The sequence below is a fragment of the Ptychodera flava genome, chromosome 3 (genome assembly GCF_041260155.1).
Source record: "Ptychodera flava strain L36383 chromosome 3, AS_Pfla_20210202, whole genome shotgun sequence".
NCBI lineage: Eukaryota > Metazoa > Hemichordata > Enteropneusta > Ptychoderidae > Ptychodera > Ptychodera flava.
The window spans coordinates 43,525,964-43,547,794 of NC_091930.1; the positions used below are offsets into that span (position 1 = coordinate 43,525,964).

Sequence of the window (21,831 nt, forward strand, 5' to 3'; positions counted from 1 at the left end):
TTTCTCGGCATAACGAGGGGTACTGTTCATGGATATATGAAACATAATTTTTACGCTTATTGTACAGAAAAGCACCGGCACTTTCATTCTTTCATCGACTATTGTCTTCAATTGTGTCTGGCCGAACCATTGTAATCTACTGACCCTCGAACTCAAGACTTATTTTATAAAAGCAACTTGTTTAGTCATATCGAGCTAATTATATTTGGCTAGTTAAGTGTTCAGGTTACTCTGTGTCTGTCAATGGGATGTTTACGACCTTTCCTAACATATGCAATTGACCGGGATCGGCCTTTTGTTGAACTGTGAAAGTGATGTCATACGACAGAAAGTTACGGAATGGAACGTCTCATTCTATTCGTTGTTTTCTTCGAACCCCGGGTCAGTAGAAGGTGAGTAGTGGGTATTACTGCAATTAATTATTAGGTACCAAACATTTCCATGTGAACTTCTCTTCCACGATTCAAGTTGACTTGACCAAAAGGAACGGTCCTTTTCGCTTCTTGCATTTTATGCCTAAATGTGGGACGACGAAAGATTCATAATTACTCCTTTGATATCTAAACATTGTCTTACAGTACGAGTTACCACCAGCAAAGCTTATTATTATGACTGACAATTAGGTATTGTTTCGTGCGCAGTATTGCTTTAACAGTCGAACTGAAAAACTGCACCAGGGAAATTCTTTCAGGAAAAATAACAGCAAACCCTTTAAATGCACAACTGCTATGTCCCTTATAATTTACGGTCTATGAGTTGAGGTACCGCTCTTTGACAGCAAATTCTCTTAGTAGCTGAAGCTGACACGCCAAGTTACAACGATCGATAGCCAATTCTCCACCAGTTTGTTACATTAGGTACCAGTCTTGGATCGTATAATTCTTCAGTAATGAAGCTGGCACACAAAGTTGTCGTTGTAAGCGCCACTTTGGATCTCCATCACAAAACAGTATTAGTGATGACTCAACTTTCAAATCAACAACTTAAATAGTTTCTAAATTTACATATTACAATAGGTGATTTAGCATGCAGCTTGAATTACATACAGATTCGCCCGAAAATATTAAAAAGGGGATATTTTCGAAACAGGATGAGATAATCTTTCAACTTGAAGCTGGCGTCAACGTCAATGTACAGTGATTTCTAAGAACTTTGGCATCTGTTAAAACAATACATCAGGCAACGCAGTATTGTGTGTATTCTGAAGGCTTTTCCTACAACGGTTTCATGACCGCACAACGAAACTATTTATAAAGGTATGAGTACACAATGACAAAGTCCATTTTAGATAACAAAAGAAGTCCGTCGGACAAGGAGTTCTTTGTTCACTAAGCCAACGTAATGATACCCTACTTTTACTGCAAGAACAATAGCATGACCCAACACAGAATTTCTGACGTAATTATTATAAGCTGCACAAAAACGTCGCTTGTTATCACTGTTACTGTACGAAGCACCAAAACCAAAGAGAAAGTAACATTTTTAAGCAGGTTTGTTAGAAATAAGGCATTCAGAGGCAAGGATTAATTACTTAAAAATGATTTCTACATTTATATCGTTCAGGCCGTCCTATTGTCAATAGTCGGATAGGTTGTGTATGTTGGCTCATGGGGCTATGTCAAATATCACCAGAATTTCGCCAACCGTACCAGTATCGTGCCAAAACGATTAACATGAACGTGCATGTACCAGATCAGTACCTGAACTGTACCTATCCTTACCCGTACAGTGCAGTACCTGTACCGTCCCGTACAGTACTGTACTAGTGTCTGTGTCGTACATACGTTTCCCTCTTTTTGACACGTACTGTATGCATCTTCAAGCCACAGATAATGTAAATTTACGTGGACGATATTTTTCAAATTGATCAATTTTAACCTTACATTATACCCACTATTGTGTCTGTAATGGTTGCGGGGAAAAAGAAGGACCCTAACAGTATGCATGCATGCATGCAAAGATCTGGGATCAGATTTCTCACACGAGGTGGGGATATTTTGTCTCACACGAGCAACAGGTGAGTAAGGGACAAAATATTTCAAGCTCATGTCAGAAATATGATTCCCTGTCCTTGGTGTGTGAGGTTCCTTTTCTCACATCATCACAAAATGCGTTAAATTCACACTGGAAGCATCGAATGTTTTAACTGCATCTCCGACTATTCTACTCAGTGGCCATGTAGTATTCCGTGGCACTAACAGAAACTCCGTGGCGAGTTCCATTGCCGATATTTCAACTACTGCTACGGACGAGAAGTCCAACAAAAAGGAAATAGGCTATGTTCCAAGTTGCCTTTGTTCACCAGTTATTTAGAAAATTCTGCTCCCTTTTGTGTTTGTCACCAAAGACGTGCAACATTATCCAAAATTGTGACAACGTTATCGTTTTCCACTGTACTCTGACCTGCTTGCTTTGTAGTTTAACGTTTCGGTCCGTGTGCTACTCATCGTGGTTATTACCACACGAAATCTTTAGAAATCTTTAGATTTTCCATTTCACCAGTACGGTTGTTGCAGGCCTATATGTGATCTTCAAAGCTGATTACATACACTCCATGATTATACCTAACTTTAGCAAATATTATTATACCAAACTACTTACATGTGAAAGGGTCTGAACATGTTGACTCCTATCGCAAGCCTATCAACTAACAAAAAGCCTAGTTAACTTGGTGCAGTTTATATCAATGTTTTCCTTTCATAACCATCCGCTTATATCCTCTTTGCTGGATTTAACATGTTTATTTCTTTTCTCTGCTTAGGTGAAACCTCTCTCTGTCTCAGTTGCAGTATGATGACAATATTCTGTACTTGCTACAACTATATAAAGACATGCACAGGAGAAAATTACTCGAACTGAGCAACCTATCATCATATTGTGTGCGGATCCCTTTTCATATCCTCAAACGATGATCACAATATATTGAAACGCTTATTCCGCAACAAAATCACATGTGTTACACTTTTAGTATCATACTATTACTCTAAGAGTATAAACTGCAACTGTTACAACACTTATACCACTCCAGGTCATGTGACCTATTGTTCTTGCCATCCATTTATCCCTGAAAACACGACTGACACCTATTGTTCTTGCAAAATAAGTAATCAGTCATACTTTTATTCATATGTAAATAAGTAATCACCACACTTTAATGAAAGAAAATCATTATCATATCAATAAAAGTGTAGTGATTACTTATTTAAATATGAAGACAGTATGACTGATTACCAATTTGCAAGAGAACAATAGGTCAAGTCGAGATTTCTAAAGCATTCACACACATTCAATAACAAAATGAAGACAATTTGTTCAACTGATATGTTATAGCATCACATTTTATAATTCAATTTTAACTTTCTTCGGACCATGCTCAATGTAAGCAACATGATTTGTTGATGCAGACTGTCCATCTTTAGATTCGGCGTCTTCTTGGGTTGGACCAATCTTGTCTGTTTTGTTACATTGTCTTGTCGTAACTTGAGAAACTTACAGATTCCTCTGATTTAACACTAGATGGAGCTGGTAGTAATATATTCTACACATGCTCTCGTTGTGCAGTAGACATACATTTGAGGCGCGTAAACCGTCATCTGATCTGTGACCTGTTTGTTCTTTGATAAGCTGTTCATCGAATCCCTGATGATACAGAGATGTTGCCGCATTCACCTGAAATTATCAAACACAAGACATATGTGACAAATATCATGGAAATAAGTACAGCCTTTTTGTAACGTTTGTGGAATAGTCGAAAGAAATTCTGTGATACTGCCGCACACACAACAAATTGTTTTGGTCAATGAATTTAATTTTATAACTTTACAGAATTCGTTTTGGGATAAATATTTTAGTAAAGAATAAATTACCTTGCCAGAATATCCAGTGTGCTGGCAGTCTGGCCAAGCCATCTTGCACATTTGCTTTGTGTAAAGACGTATATTTTCTGGCAGGAGAACTTGATTATCCTTTGCAAGGGTCATCGATAGTACAATCCCGTCCGGTGTTATCATCGCCAAGTACTTTTTTTTTATAAGTTGAAGTACACATCGTGGATTTTATGCGCTCCGTAGTAGCGGCTGCTCTTATAGGGCAGTTTGCCCGTGTAAAATCCACTTTGGTTGGTTTTAAGGATGTACGATCGGAAAAAGTAAAAGTAATGTCAATTTTTTCACATGGGGTTTTTTGAATACCTACATATGAGAGTAGTCCAAAACTGGGAAAAAAAGATGGGATCACCGCGCTTGTTTTTTCACAAAATGACATTAAAAATTCACGGTTTTTCACAAAATCACTAAAAATCAATAACACAGGTCATCATTTTCACATTTACATCATGATTGCATTTTTCACGTTTACACTGTAAAAGAATAAAGAAATTATAAATTTAAGCTACTTTGAAGATTTAACTTACATTAAAATTGAGCTAAAAAGTCACGATATTTATTTTTTAACCAAAATTGCAACAAATATGCACAAAATTTTAGGAATGGGAGAGGGTAATTTATCAATTATTGATAGTTTCTACTAATGTCAATTTCTCAAACTTTGCTAAGTTATAGCTCTTTTTGTGAATTTTTCAAAATCACATTTTGTTTAGTAGGTCACCGAGCTCGATTTTTCACAATTTTGCAAAATGTAACTAGGATTTATAGGTTCTGGCGATAAACCATGCTCTCCCTGATTCGTTGTGCGAAGGCGCTCTTCAAATGCTGCTGACCTGCAGTGGCCTTGTCCAGGCATGGTCATGATTCAAGCCTAATAATACAGTAAACTTTAATGAGAGGGAAATGACAGAACAAAGCAAAGACTTTCAGGTTCTTCTACTTTTTAGCGTCTATATATTAAACTTATTGCCGTGACGCTTATCGGTGGGGATCAGGTTAGCTTCGCTGCAGGCTTAGTTGTCACACACTACTAGGAGCCAGGAGCCGAGGCCATGAATCGTTTCCCCAATACACGATGACAATCGTAAGGCAAGCTCACAACTGACACAAGTGACAAGATTTTCGGCTAGTACACTCAAATCGACAATGCGACGGCCATTCTTCCATTCTCCGGTAGGTCTACTAGCGACACTATCATTGGGACTATAATACTCGTCTTTCTCATTGTCCACTACCTCAGGCTCCTCGACCTCGTGAGTAGCGAATCGGACGGACGTCACACTTCTGAATTACGCTGTACAGCTGCATTTGTTTTCATCTCTTCGCTGAATTCTCGTACCTTCCAGCGTGTTTTGAGGGCACGCTGAACATTTTCTCGTCGCGATTTTTCTCCGCAAATAGAAATTTTCCTTTACCTGCAGTATGGAAATCCGGTCACGACATGCGATATGCGACCTGCGACTTCAAAACTGCGATGCGACCTGCGTCCTACGAGTTTGAAACATGCGACCTGCGACTTCGGCCATTTAGACCTAGGTGTAACCTGCGACTTCACAACAGCGACCTGCGTCCTGCCTGTTTGTCAAACTGCGACCTGCGACTTCACAACTGCGGGTTTAACAACGGGGTATCTGAATTGTTTTTAATTTGTCCACAGTCCCTCGTGGGCTATTCAGCTCTGGGACTATTCGCCCCATAGACGAGTGTACATAAGCGAGGGTTCTTTCTCGCTTATGTACACTCGTCTATGGGGCGAATAGTCCCAGAGCTGAATAGCCCACGAGGGACTGTGATTTGTCTCCATTTTATGCCGCAACTTATCGTATAAAACCAAGATGCAATCAGTCATCGAATTGGTACTAAAATCAACCAAACTCAAAAGATTGCTGAGCAATACAGAACACATCATCTGGCAAAGAAAATCAAAAACTGAGAGAGCTGCCATATAAGTAATCAAAGTTGGCGGCATGAATTAAATAAACAAATACTCTCCTCAGACCAAACCGATTTCAAAGACCGTTTACAGCAAATATTGTTAACGAAACCATGAAACCTGAGAATGGCTAAACATAGAGAAATAAGATTTATTTCTTGAAACAGCCTTTCACAACATGCTTTTCAAACACCGGAAAGCAGGCATCAATATCGACCCGAAATCTATTACAAAGTCCATGAAAAATTGACACAAAACCAAAAGTTCGGATAATTGCTTTCAATGTCCAAAACATACTTATCGTTGTCAAATTAGTACAACATTTACAGTTAACATAACAAGCACTAGCAACGCTCAAAATATGCAGTAAAACAAAAATCCTTATAAGCGTCCAGAAACTCCGGTCGATGCTGGGTCATGTTGACACCACACACCGGATCGCTCCTATAGAGTCAGCCAAAAGTGACTAATTCTCTCAATAACGAATCTGGTTTTCCTCTTCGAGGACGAAGATGACTTCATCACACAACCAAGCGGAGGGGATACAAAACAAGAGAGCGACTGATGAAGGAACCCCATTTTAGTTCCGAACGGTTAAGACGAATCACTCAATCAACAAACCGGTTTACCGGGGACACAGATCACATGACTAGGGTCAAAGCACTATCGATTCACATGTATTCCACACAAAATAAATGCAATGATCCTTTTATTCACCATTTCGTAATATTAAACATATTGCTAGAGCCGATGTGTGGAGTTGCCCTATGCCCTCAAAGATATTCATAATGTCTAGGGCTTGGTGGGGTGCATGGTTGTATTACCCCTATTTGTAACAATCAACCTATTTGTAACAAAATTTCATTTTCAAAAACACTTTGCCGTATATGTTGAAATATTAATAAAATATGCATATTTGTATGTTTGAGGGCAATTTTCTTTTTTTTCCTTGTCAAAACTCATTTTTCCGAAACTGCTTTTGTTACAAATTGGGTTGATTGTTACAAATAGGGGTGACATGTGTCAACCCTATTTGTAACAATCAACCCTATTTGTAACAAAACCTAAATTTCAAAGAAACTTGGCCGTATTTGATGAAATCTTGATGAAATATACATATTAGTATGTTCGGGGGCAATTTTCTTTGTTTTCCTTGTTGAAAATCATTTTTCCGAAAATGCTGGTAAGATTAAATTTCGTTGTGCAGGTTCCTAGGGATAAGAGCCCTACTCGTAAGATATAATCAAGTCGTGCAGATACATGCCAAAGGTTTGTTTTGGGGCAATTTTTACCATTTTCGGTCAAAAATGTTAAAAATCTTGTTTTCTGACCAAAATCATACTAAACCTATATGGGGTTAACTTTTGTTACAAATTGGGTTGATTGTTACAAATAGGGTTGATGTGTCAACCCTATTTGTAACAATCAACCCTATTTGTAACAAAATTTAACCAACTTGAAACAAAACCTAATTTTCTACAAAACTTGGCCGTATTTGATGAAATCCTGATGAAATGTACATATTAGTATGTTTTGGGGCAATTTTTATCTTTTCCTTGTCGAAACTCATTTTTTCCGAAAATGCTCGTTAGATTAACTTTCGTTGTGCAGGTTGCCTAGTATAAGAGGCCTACTCGTAAGATATAATCGAGTTGTGCAGATAGGTTTGTTTCGGGGCAATTTTCCCCATTTTCGGTCGAAAATGTTAAAAATCTTGTTTTCTGACCGAAATCATACTAAACCTATATGGGGTTAACTTTTGTTACAAATTGGGTTGATTGTTACAAATAGGGTTGACGTGTCAACCCTATTTGTAACAATCAACCCTATTTGTAACAAAATTTAACCAACTTGAAACAAAACCTAATTTTCAAAAAAACTTGGCCGTATTTGATGAAATCTTGATGAAATATACATATTAGTATGTTTTGGGGCAATTTTTATTTTTTCCTTGTCAAAACTTATTTTTTCCGAAAATGCTCGTTAGATTAACTTTCGTTGTGCAGGTTGCCTAGTATAAGAGGCCTACTCGTAAGATATAATCGAGTTGTGCAGATACATGCCAAAGGTTTGTTTTGGGGCAATTTTCACCATTGTCGGTCAAAAATGTTAAAAATCTTGTTTTCTGACCGAAGTCATACTAAACCTATATGGGGTTAACTTTTGTTACAAATTGGGTTGATTGTTACAAATAGGGTTGACGTGTCAACCCCAATTGTAACAATCAACCCTATTTGTAACAAAATCTAATTTTCAAAGAAACTTGGCCGTCTTTGATGAAATCTTGATGGAATATACATATCTATATCTTTAGGGCAATTTTCTTTTTTTTCCTTGTCGAAACTCATTTTTTTCCGAAAATGCTCGTTAGATTAAATTTCGTTGTGCAGGTTGCCTGGGATAAGAGGCCTACTCGTAAGATATAATTAAGTCGTGCAGATACATGCAAAAAGTTTGTTTCGGGCAATTTTGACCAATTTCGGTGAAAAATATTAAAAATCTTGTTTTCTGACCGAAATCATACAAAATCTTTATGGGGTTAACTTTTGTTACAAATTGGGTTGATTGTTACAAATAGGGTTGACGTGTCAACCCTATTTGTAACAACCAACCCTATTTGTAACAATCAACCCTATTTGTAACAAAATTTAACCAATTTGTAACAAAACCTAATTTTCAAAGAAACTTGGCCGTATTGATGATATCTTGATGAAATATACCTATTAGTATGTTTGGGGGCAATTTTCCTTTTATCCTTGTTGTAACTCATTTTTTCCAAAATTGCTCGTTAGATTAAATATCTTTGTGCAGGTTGCTAGGGATAAGAGGCCTACTCGTAAGATATAATCAAGTCGTACAGATACATGCCAAAAGTTTTGTTTCGGGGCAATTTTTTACCAATTTCGGTCAAAAATGTTTAAAATCTTGTTTTCTGACCGAAATCTTACCAAACGTATATGGGCTTAACTTTTGTTACAAATAGGGTTAATTGTTACAAATAAGGTTGACGTGTCAACCCTATTTGTAACAATCAACCCTATTTGTAACAAAATTTAACCAACTTGAAACAAAACCTAATTTTCAAAAAAACTTGGCCGTATTTGATGAAATCTTGATGAAATATACATATTAGTATGTTTTGGGGCAATTTTTACTTTTTCCTTGTCAAAACTTATTTTTTCCGAAAATGCTCGTTAGATTAACTTTCGTTGTGCAGGTTGCCTAGTATAAGAGGCCTACTCGTAAGATATAATCGAGTTGTGCAGATACATGCCAAAGGTTTGTTTTGGGGCAATTTTCACCATTGTCGGTCAAAAATGTTAAAAATCTTGTTTTCTGACCGAAGTCATACTAAACCTATATGGGGTTAACTTTTGTTACAAATTGGTTGATTGTTACAAATAGGGTTGACGTGTCAACCCTAATTGTAACAATCAACCCTATTTGTAACAAAATCTAATTTTCAAAGAAACTTGGCCGTCTTTGATGAAATCTTGATGGAATATACATATCTATATCTTTAGGGCAATTTTCTTTTTTTTCCTTGTCGAAACTCATTTTTTTCCGAAAATGCTCGTTAGATTAAATTTCGTTGTGCAGGTTGCCTGGGATAAGAGGCCTACTCGTAAGATATAATCAAGTCGTGCAGATACATGCCAAAAGTTTTGTTTCGGGGCAATTTTTTACCAATTTCGGTCAAAAATGTTTAAAATCTTGTTTTCTGACCGAAATCTTACCAAACGTATATGGGCTTAACTTTTGTTACAAATAGGGTTAATTGTTACAAATAAGGTTGGCGTGTCAACCCTATTTGTAACAATCAACCGTATTTGTAACAAAATTTAACCAATTTGTAACAAAACCTAATTTTCAAAAAAACTTGGCCTATTTGATGAAATCTTGAAGAATTATACCTATAAGTATGTTTTGGGGCAATGTTTATCTTTTTCTTGTCGTAACTCATTTTTTCCGAAAATGCTCGTTAGATTAACTTTCGTTGTGCAGGTTGCCTGGGATAAGAGGCCTACTCGTAAGATATAATCAAGTCGTGCAGATACATGCCAAAAGTTTTGTTTTGGGGCAATTTTCACCATTTTTGGTCTAAAATGTTAAAAATCTTGTTTTCTGACCGAAATCATACTAAACCTCTGTGGGCTTAACTTTTGTTACAAATAGGGTTGATTGTTACAAATAGGGTTGACGATTCAACCCTATTTGTAACAACCAACCCTATTTGTAACAATCAACCCTATCTATAACAAAAGTTAAGCCCATATAGGTTTAGTAAGATTTCGGTCAGAAAACAAGATTTTAAACATTTTTGACCAAAATTGGTGAAAATTGCCCCGAAACAAAGTTTTTGCATGTATCTGCACGACTTGATTATATCTTACGACTAGGCCTCTTCTCTCAGGCAACCTGCACAACGAAAGTTAATCTAACGAGCATTTTCGGAAAAAATGAGTTTCGACGCGGAAAAACTAAAAATTGCCCCAAAACATACTAATAGGTATAATTCATCAAGATTTCATAAAATACGGCCAAGTTTCTTTGAAAATTAGGTTTTATTACAAATTGGTTAAATTTTGTTACAAATAGGGTTGATTGTTACAAATAGGTATGACACGTCAACCCTATTTGTAACAATCAACCCTATTTGTAACAAAAGTTAAGCCCATATACGTTTAGTAAGATTTTGGTCAGAAAACTAGATTTTAAACATTTTTGACCGAAATTGGTGAAAATTGCCCCGAAACAAACTTTTGGCATGTATCTGCACGACCTTATTATATCTTACGAGTAGGCTTCTTATCCCAGGCAACCTGCACAACGAAAGTTAATCTAACGAGCATTTTCGAAAAAAAATGAGTTTCGACAAGGAAAAAAAAGAAAATTGCCCAAAAGATATAAATATGTATATTTCATCAAGATATCATCAAATACGGCCAAGTTTCTTTGAAAATTAGGTTTTGTTACAAATTGGTTAAATTTTGTTACAAATAGGGTTGATTGTTACAAATAGGGTTGGTTGTTACAAATAGGGTTGACACATCAACCCTATTTGTAACAATCAACCCAATTTGTAACAAAAGTTAAGCCCATATACGTTTAGTAAGATTTCGGTCAGAAAACAAGATTTTAAACATTTTTGACCTAAATTGGTGAAAATTGCCCCAAAACAAACTTTTGACATGTATCTGCACGACTTGATTATATCTTACGAGTAGGCCTCTTATCCCAGGCAACCAGCACAACGAGAGTTAATCTAACGAGCATTTTCGGAAAAAAATGAGTTTCGACAAGGAAAAAAAAGAAAATTGCCCCAAAGATATAAATATGTAATTTCATCAAGATTTCATCAAATACGGACAAGTTTCTTTGAAAATTAGGTTTTGTTACAAATAGGGTTGATTGTTACAAATAGGGTTGACATGATCACCCCTATTTGTAACAATCAACCCAATTTGTAACAAAAGCAGTTTCGGAAAAATGAGTTTTGACAAGGGGAAAAGAAGAAAATTGCCCCCAAACATACAAATATGCATATTTTATTAATATATCAATAAATACGGCAAAGTTTTTTTGAAAATTAAGTTTTGTTTCAAATAGGGTTGATTGTTACAAATAGGGGTGATACACATGGTCACCGAATCGAAGTACAACAACCAAAGAATACTTCTTTAGGCCTAAACTAGGTAATTTCGATCTGTGAAATAGCCACCACTTTAGGAAACAACATATATAACAACATGCTTGTTGAAGTAAGCTTATCAAATCAAATTTTTATTCATGAAAATCGGTGATCAGTTAAGCATTGTCCCTTTGAAACCGGACTTTGATAGCAACCCGAACAACAAGTAGGCCAACACAGCTGTACGTGTCTTTGAAGCTCATCTCTTTCCTAAATGACACCACCTATCACTGATATTACTTGTGACTGCTTTTCATACTCTCAATAAACACCAAATACCTAAAACCATGGATCAGGTCGTGATCTCGCAGATCGCAGTTTCAAACTCGCAGGTGGCAGCTAGGCCAGAACACCCGGAAGTCGCAGGTTGCAGTTTGACAAGCACGCAGGACGCAGGTCGCAGTTTTGAAGTCGCAGGTCGCATGTCGCATGTCGTGACCGGATTTCCATAGCAGACGACATTTTGTACAACGCAAAAACGTTCGGAACGTCACTATGCGCGCGTGGTTACTATGGATACATTTCTGCGCGGAAATCGCCGCAGTACGCTAATATTTTTCCGATTGTACATCCTTAAATGGCCGTCCATGGAACTCTAGGTAGTCTCTTGGGTCATCAGATCAGACAAGCTGACAAGGTCCATCTTAGGGAGCGTTCAGTTTTTACGGCTGGGGGGGGGGGCCGGCAAAATCTTGTCGCCGGTGTTCAAAAAAATATAGAACCCCCCTGCATTTTTCGTGAAAAAAAGATGATCCCCCCCCCCCTTTGTCAGACTAAAAAAATTGATGACCCCCCCCCCCCCGCTTAAAAATAACTAAAACCCATATGTCAAATTTACCCGCATGGTTTGGATTTGAACTCCGGTACGCCGCGCACTTTATTCATGTAGCAGAGATGCCAGTGCACAAACTTCTCAGCCACATCCATTGAAACGTCTGTTAATTAGGACGACTGTAAGGCAATTTTTAACTTCATTTCCATAGACAACTCATGTCCATGGACATTGTATAAAGTGAATTTTATTGGAGTGGTTCGCCAAAGGCAGCCCTCCGGTTAAGAGGGTCATGGGCCATTACGTAAGTCAACTTTATTCTAGTGGGCCACCAAAGGTGGCCCGCCGGTAAAGAGGGTCGATCATGGCTATTGCATAAAGTAGACTTTACTGGACAGGGCCGCTGAAGGCGCACGGCCATTAAGATTGCCGTGGGGTATTACATAAAGTCAATTTATTGGAGTGGGCCGCCGCAGGCGGCCCGCCGGTAAAGAGGGTCGATCATGGTCATTGCATGAAGTAAACCTTATTGGAGTAGGCCGCCAAAGGCGTCTGCCCGTTAAGAGGGTCATGGGTAATACATAATGTATATTTATTGTAGTGGCCGCCGAAGGCGGCCCGCCGGTAAAGAGGGTCGATCATGGCAATGGCATAAAGTGAACTTTATTGTTGGTATTATGTTTTTGAAAATGTGGTGACCCCCCCTTTCCTACCAGTGAAAAAGCGATGACCCCCCCTTTGCGGATTCCAAAATTTTGATGACCCCCCCCCCTGGATTTTGCCGGCCCCCCCCGGCCGTAAAAACTGAACTGTACCTTAACCAGTCGAAAACACGAAAATGGTCTTGAAAGCCTGATGCATCCACGAGGCAATCACATGCATCTACAGATTGAATTCCTTCTCGCTATAGCCAATAGCCAACAAGATAGTGTAAGGCAAGCCATTTTATTTAACCAATCAGACTAAAGTAGTTTCCTTCTACACAGGTGCATTATACCACTCTGTAGCCCTTATTCAAATGTAGATTTGCAGTTGACTAGAGCCCTTGTCCTACTTGTCTGGGATAGGTCATTCTCCAAAACTCGCATGTCAGGTGCATAATGACCTCTGTGAACCTTTCGACTTACAAAGGGTCACTCCATTCCATTGTGGTATTCAAATCAAAAGTAGACGATTTATTGACAGTAATTTTCAAATTTTAGAGAAGATTGGCCTGTTTTTCGTGGTATAAGTCGTTAATCGCAGGTGAGCTGTTACAGTTGTAATCACCACACTTATAGTCAGGAACTTGTAACTTGCCTTCGGCCTCGTGACGTTTTACAAGTTCCTGACCATAAGTGTGGTGATTGCAACTGTAACAGCACACCGACTCGTGCAATTAACTATATATACTAAGCACTGTTTATTTTACAGAAGTCGGCAGTGAACTCTTACCAGGTGGACATACAGATTCTGACGATATGGCATCTGAAAGCAATACAGGTGAGTTATATTCTCAAAGATATGGATGTCTTTCTGCGGAGTTTGACTTCTTGTCTAATAGAAAGATAAAGGTAATAGATAAATAATGATTATAAAACTTTAATTTGTCGTGGCAATGACTACAAATGCTGATTCCCAAAGTCGGGACTATACGGGGAGAACATTTACATAAGCCTCAGATATATCATATATAATATATATATATATATATATATATATATATATATATATATATATACATATATATATATATATATATATATATACATATATACATATATATATATATATATATTATATATATATATATAATGTGTGTATATGTTTGTGTGTGTTGGTGTGGTCTGTGTGGGTGTCTGTGCGTGTGTTTGTCTGTGTCTGTGTGTGAAATTCAGTACTTGTCACAAAAAGCAAAGCCAAGACTTAGGGAGGTGAATTAATGAAATTGAGCAATATTTTCTTCATAATATTGGTATATTTGTTCGTTTTCATTCTAACGCTGTGGGCTTCTTCATCACATAACAACGCGTGAAAATTATTATTTTGCAACAGGATTTTATGTGTTACACTTATAATGTCATACTAGTACAGCATAAAGATCACAAATTACTTTATTTTACAGAAGTCAGCAGTGAACGCTTGCCAAGTGGGCATACAGATTCTGACGATACGGAATTTGATAGCAAGGGTGAGTTAGATTTAAAATAACATGGATATCTTTTCATTGAGTTGACCTCTTGTTTTGCTACAAGAAAATAGAAAAACAGTTCATAAATACAGTTGATAGAGTTTTGCCAACAATAAACTATATTACGGGCATACAACTTCCATATTGAATGTTATTCTAACGACATTTATAGGGAAAATTAAATGCTATCAGCAACTTTTATCGATGTATAGGCTGACCATCTTTCTCATTAATGGCTTTGAGGTTAGATAAATCTATTGCACTTAAGCTGTACAAAATGCTTACTCACCGATATACTGAGACTATATCTTTTCCTGAGTACTATGCGGTTTTACATTACTTTTTCCAGTCTCTGCGATAAGCAAAGGCCATAACAGTGACATCAAATCAATGATACATGGTTCTAATAATGTCCATTTTACAATTTCATGCCGTTCACATAGTTGCCGTACCAATACCAGAGAGCCCTACTGAAGATAAAACTTTGAAAGAAGAAGATACATCTGGTGCAAGCAGACTAAGTAAGATACATGGAAGTTGAACCTTTTAAACTTATATAAGGGCGTAAACGGATACTCTTGACGCAAAAAGCTATTTTACTGCGATTTTAGCACAGGGATTGAGAGAAAACCATAGAAATTCACCCATGAACGATTTTGAACGGATATTAAAAGTTCTCCAGTATGCATGCAATTCACAAGTAGAACACCTATACCAAGTGACCAGTACAGTCACATATAGTCTTTTATGGCATAATCTGAATAACCCATAGGCCTATAGCACGTACCGTACAATCACTCAGTCAAGCTACAATATATTTCAAAAAATGTTATTATTGTTTCTTCCAACGAACGTAGGAAATGGAAAGGAATTTGAACAGAGAAATATCACTGACAGTTCGACAAAGACTGAGCAGGAGCTACTGATGGAAAAAACCAAAGAGGATCTGGTCAGTGAAATCGAAAATCTGAGGGCTAGTCTTGAAAACTGCGAAAAACAGAAGGAGCAGCTAAAAAGAGAGGTCGACAACCTGAAGTTGATGGTGCCATCTATGGAAGGTAATGAATGGGTATATGATTCTCTGTATAAAAACAAACTATGGAAAATGCACTTTTGCACAGGCTATGTTTGTATTGCCATTCTCGTATAGCTCAGTTAGTACTGATATAAACCCGTAACAATATTTCATGCTTCAACATGATATTTCTGTCTACTCGGATCTAGGTAAACGCGTTGGTATAGTAGCCACCGTGACAATCCAACATGTCATTTGTCTTAAAATTTTATTGTCTTTCCTCGATTGTTTGGCTATAACACTTAGGCCTATGTACGTGCAAGTTTTACTGAATTAAAACAAGTGAGACTTTTCAGTCTTCACGATCGACGTTATCGTCCGTGTCATCAAGGCCGATGAACAGTCAATTCGACAGTGAATCATGGCAGAATGTCGAGTCTCCAAATAACGACTTTTAATGTGCCAACAGAAAAATGCAATTCTGTTTAGTGACCACAGAAAGTACACGTGTACTGTTAATTTTTTATGAAACTCTCTACTTTTGAAAATATTCCGTCCTAAGAAAGTTTATCGCTAGGTTGGAAAATGCCGTGAATACTCAAAGGTGGGAAATGCCCTTTTCAGATAATTGCGTTATACACAAAACAAGATGATATAAAATTTGGGAAAATATTATAAAATCAACCCTATGATAACTGCATTGTTCTGTACCGATTGCTGAATTCACCGAAAGCTCAAAGCTGAAACGTATGGAACGCCGTTGCTGCCTTCTGAGGTTTATTTGCTGTATTTGATGAGATGACATCAATATATAATTTAGTAATGCCTTTATATAATTAGGTCGTGTCAATATATGATTAGGTGACGCCTTTATTATATAAATGGTATCAATATATCAAAAGGTGCCCTAAATATATAATTAGATGACATCAATACATGATTTAGTAATGCCTTTATATGATAAGGTAGTGCCAATATATGATTAGGTGACGCCTTTATATTATAAGGTGGTATCAATATATCATAAGGTGCTGTTATTATATAATTAAATGACATCAATATATGATTTAGTAATGCCTTTATATGATAAGGTCGTGTTAATATATAATTAGGTGACGCCTTTATATTATAAGGTGGTATCAATATATCATAAGGTGCTGTTATTATATAATTAGATGACATGATCACATCAATATATGATTTAGTAATGCCTTTATATGATAAGGTCGTGTTAATATATAATTAGATGACGCCTTTATATTATAAGGTGGTATCAATATATCATAAGGTGCTGTTATTATATAATTAGATGACATCAATATATGTTTTAGTAATGCCTTTATATGATAAGGTAGTGTCAATACATGATAAGGTGACACCTTTATATTATGAGGATGAGTCAATATGTCATAAGGTGCCCTTGATATATAATTAGGTGATATCAATATATGATTTAGTAATGCCTTTATATGATTTGGTAGTGTCAATATATGATTAGGTGACGCCTTTATATTATAGGGTGGTATCAATATATCATAAGGTGCCCTCAATATATAATTAGGTGACAGAAATATATTATTTAGTAATGCCTTTATATGATTAGGTCGTGTCAATATATGATTAGGTGACGCCTTTTTATTATGAAGTGGTGTCAATATATCATAAGGTGCCCTTAATATATAATTAGGTGACGTTAATATATGATTTAGTAATGCCTTTATATGATTAGGTAGTGTCATATAAGGTGGTTTCAATATATCATAAGGTGCTGTTATTATATAATTAGGTGACATCACCGTCTATGAATTTCCGCAAGAGATTTCCAAGTCCTAACTCCCGTAAAATCCGTTCCATCCATTGAGATTTGAGTGATGTACCTTGCAAGAACTTATGCGTCGGGCAAAGCGAATGAAAATTTGCACGCTTAAAGAAAGTGTCCGAAGGCGTGCGCCCTCTATATAATCATATAATGACTTTAAACATAACAATAAAGACGTTACACATAATAATGGCGTGCACACATAATATATTGACCCTTCTAATTAATATATTTACATTACGTTATAATATAATGGCCTTTTCAATTCATATAATGTTGTGCTCTAACAATATATAAGCACTGCTTAATCATAAACTGTTATTGACTCGAAATATAAAGGCATTGCCTATTCACATGTAGATGTCACCTAATTATGTATTTACGGACCCTTATGATATATTGACACAACCCCATAATATAAAGGCGTCACCTAACCATATATTGACACGACATAATCATATAAAGGCATTACTAAATCATATATTGATGTCACCTAATTATATAATAACAGCACCTTATGTTATATTGATACCACCTTATAATATAAAGGCGTCACCTAATCACATATTCACACGACCTAATCATATAAAGGCATTACTAAATCATATGTTGATGTCATCTAATTATATAATAACAGCACCTTATGTTATATTGATACCACCGTATAATATAAAGGCGTCACCTAATCATATATTGACACTACCTTATCATATAAAGGCATTACTAAATCTTATATTGATGTCATCTCATCAAATACAGCAAATAAATCTCAGAAGGCAACTACGGCGTTCCATAGAAACGTGCTCGTAACCTCTTATTCTATGCTTTTGATATTGTTGTCGAGTCGGATTTTTCTCTACTGACAAAAAATCATTTTAATCATGTTATAATTCAAATACCCGAACCATTGATGACTGTATTACTCAGTTTTATATCGCATGATCTATTCAAGTACATGGAACATACGCCACATAGTAATTCTGCAACAGAGTATTGTTTCATTATGATTGCTTCTAGGTTACTTTGTAAGCTTATTCGAACATGACAGGTTTGCAAAAGTGACTCTTGCGTCCCGGTGGTGCAGAAGAACTGACATAATTCTAAATTCGTTTAACATTCAGAGCTGTTAAGAATGCTTTGAAACTACATGAAATTAAATACCACCTTGAAACTTTTGCGAAGTAAGAGTCGGGATTGGCGGTCTTGTCTGTGGCAGCTTCGCAAGGTAATCGGGTGCCGTACATTTTTAGTTGAAGCCCATTAAAGATTTACTGTATTCTTTCACAATCAGACACGATTGGTGGTCCCGGGAAAGACGACGGCCAATTTGAACATCCAAGCGGAATAGCAATTGATGAAAACGGTGACTTGATAATTGCTGACAAGAGCAATCGAAGGGTGCAAGTAATGGGTTGGGACAACGAATGCAAACGTAAAAATGTTTTTGACAAGTACGACGAGTGGTTCAGACCACGTGACGTTGCTATGTCTTCTGATGGTACTTACTTATCGACTGATCATGGGAAAATGCAAGTTGTGGCTTTTGATAAGAATAATGAGGTTATAACCTCATTTGGTGGAGACATAAACCCCTATGGCATTACGATGTCTAAGGATGGTTATGTACTCGTTAACGATCGCAGTAATGACACTGTGAAAAAATACACTAAAGACGGCAAATTTTTGACAAGTTTTGGATCTCATGGTAAAGATGAAGGCCAATTTGATTTCCCATGGTCAGTCGTCGTCAATAGTAAGAATGAAATATTAGTATCTGATCAAAACAACCATCGCGTACAAATACTCAACTCTGATGGAGAATATATTGCGTCACTAGGGTCGAAAGGGTCTGGGCCAGGTCACTTAAATACTCCCTATGGTATTGACGTTGATGAGGATGATAACGTCTATGTCTGTGATAATGGGAATAGAAGAATTGTTCAGTTTTCATCAGACGGAAAATTCCTTTGCAATATCGGTGAAGGAAGGGTTTCCCCGAGGTATGTTGCCGTAAGAACGGATGTAAATCCGATGAGAGTGGCCGTCACTGACTGGGGTCAAAATTGTGTCAAAGTATTCTATGTAATGAAGCAAACGCCACCAACACCAGGCGAGGGGTTACCGTAACAGGGACAGAATTAAGTATGTGGATCTCTGTATGCATTGCAATTTGGTAAATGAGCCATTTTGTACTATTGCTATGTTTTAAGTGCACATGTGTTCAGATGTGTTCTTAGGATGAATGCATGCGAATGACGTGTATTTTTCTGACAGAAATGAAAAGAAACTCGTTAATAATGATTCATGTTCAGCAGTGACAATAATTGATATCAGCTTTCCATTGAATTTTTCTGTACACAAAATGAATCCAAAGTATTATCTTTTTGAGATAGCTATTGCAACAAGTTTTCGTACAATTGTACTCTTAGAATATTATGTTTTTAATTGTTGTTGTGGTCGTGGTTGTTGAATTCAATACTCAGAATACGTTTGTTGCTGCGTGTATATTTAGAACAAAGTCAACTCTTTTTTAAATGATCTTTATTGAGAAATGTCAACAAGTTTGTGGTAAAACATAAGTTTGAGTCTGTTTTTGACTGAGTGTTGTATTTATGTGATGGAGTTATACATTTTTGAAGTAGTGTTTACACAAATCTAAAATTGTAAGTAATATAAGCACTGTAACTTGCTCGAATTAATATTTCATTTGAAATGACGAAAGGCATTGTTGTTGTTACTTGTACCTTTGGCTCCAAATGCTTGAATAAACAACTGTCTTGATATAGAAACGCACCGGCTTTATGCTTTACTTATTGAAATATCGGTGCTAACCAATTGACTCATTTTACGATGATGGTACTCAACTTATTTCTGTTATATACACTTTCCCATTCATGCCTTTCACGCCTGAAATATTGAGTGGCAGCGATCATTGGAGCGCCTCTCATCGCTCTTTGTTTTAAAGCGGGTGTGTTATTTCACAAAATATTGTTATAACCCACAAAAAGAGATTTGACAACATATTTTCAAGATCAAATGCTATGAGAAAAATTCCTGCGCATTAAATGTTGTTATAAGCCTGGATCAATACTCAAATGTTATCAAGAAGAGGGTATCTGCTTATGCGTAGAGGCGCCTTTTAAGTCGGTAATAAGCTAAAAAAACTCATCGTGGGATGTTGATCAGAACCAGGGATGCATCTTCACTGTTAAGACCCTGTAACATCGTAATTTTAAAAAAATCCCAAAATCCCATACAGTAAGATTATATTACTACAATTCACCGTGTGGGACAAGTATGTTTTGTGTTCATAATAAACCATAAATCTCATTATCACTTTATATATTGTAGCTATCAATACATTGCTTGATTGCTGTTAAACCACTAAAAGTTAGATCTGTCTGGACTAATTTTTACTTGCACCAAGTTAAGTTATATGATTTTTGTTGTCGGCTAAGAATGCTTTAAATGCAACACATTTTATTTCACTTTATATCCCAAAGCTTCGAAAGTAAAAGACTCCAACTTTTGCTCAAGCTAAAAACAAATTCAATGTTAGGTCATCTTTTTCTCTTCAAATTTACCAAATGTTTTTATCTAGTACCAATTTTACCGATATTCGAAATTCGAAATGGCCGTCATCTCTGTGTTAATTCTATGGGGAAATAAATTTTCCGTTTTGCGAAGAACTAAAACAGTGATAAGTTTTCTCGCACCAAAAGCTTTAATATCAGCCAAGATTTAATATAAGCTCCGCGAGTGGTGTATCAGTATACACATATTGACTGGCTATGAGGGCAACAGCATACGTCTGTACCCCGAGGGACTGTGAGTCACCCCCAAAAACAGACTGTTTTCCGAGGCCGTAGGCCGAGGGAAACAGTCCGTTTTTGGGGGTGACTCACAGGCCCGAGGGGTTAAAGACGTATGCTGTTGCCCTCATATGCCAGTCAATATGTGTTTTGTAACACACCTCATCCGTAGCCATGCATAAGAACGTACTATACACAAAACTTGTCGCATGTAGGTCTATGATGTAATATGTTGGAGTGGTTCAGTAAGAAAAAGTTTTTCCTAAAAAGACCGCAATACTTCTGCAAAACGTTCAATTCACCTTTGATTATAGTTTTTGTCCGTATCGAGTCCTTGTTGGAAACCAAAGCATTCAATTCTTCTTCAGAAAGTAGGATAAACCAAGAAATTTCTGGATTATCGTTTCGATCGGCCGCAGACGACATCTTTGTTTACATTCCGGTCCGCGTTCGCGTCAAATATCGTTTTTGACGTCAGCGGGCATCATTTTTCAGAACTGATGCCTTGCAGGCAACAGTTCAAACGAATGCTGCCTGATGACGGCGTTTACGTGGATCAGCACAAAAAGAACGCATCCCACGTGACTATCAATTGGCGAATTAGAATACAGACTGCGGATGAGGTGTGTTACAATAAAGTGTTGAAAAAGGATGAACGTCCGAACACGTGTTCCGAAGCACATTCTACCTTATCGTCACACCTACAACTAAATTCTTTCAGTTATTGTTTACAC

General features: G+C 36.8%; 1 protein-coding gene across 1 annotated transcript; it reads left to right on the forward strand.

Moving 5' to 3' along the window:
• The first annotated feature begins 13,636 nt into the window (after positions 1-13,636).
• LOC139130086 (tripartite motif-containing protein 2-like) lies at positions 13,637-19,571 on the forward strand. Its single transcript, XM_070695807.1, has 5 exons — positions 13,637-13,763; positions 14,386-14,451; positions 14,895-14,972; positions 15,309-15,509; positions 18,577-19,571. Exons 1-5 carry the CDS (start codon positions 13,742-13,744, stop codon positions 19,410-19,412), a joined length of 1,203 nt encoding a protein of 400 aa, XP_070551908.1. The 5' UTR covers positions 13,637-13,741; the 3' UTR covers positions 19,413-19,571.
• The last annotated feature ends 2,260 nt before the right edge of the window (positions 19,572-21,831 follow it).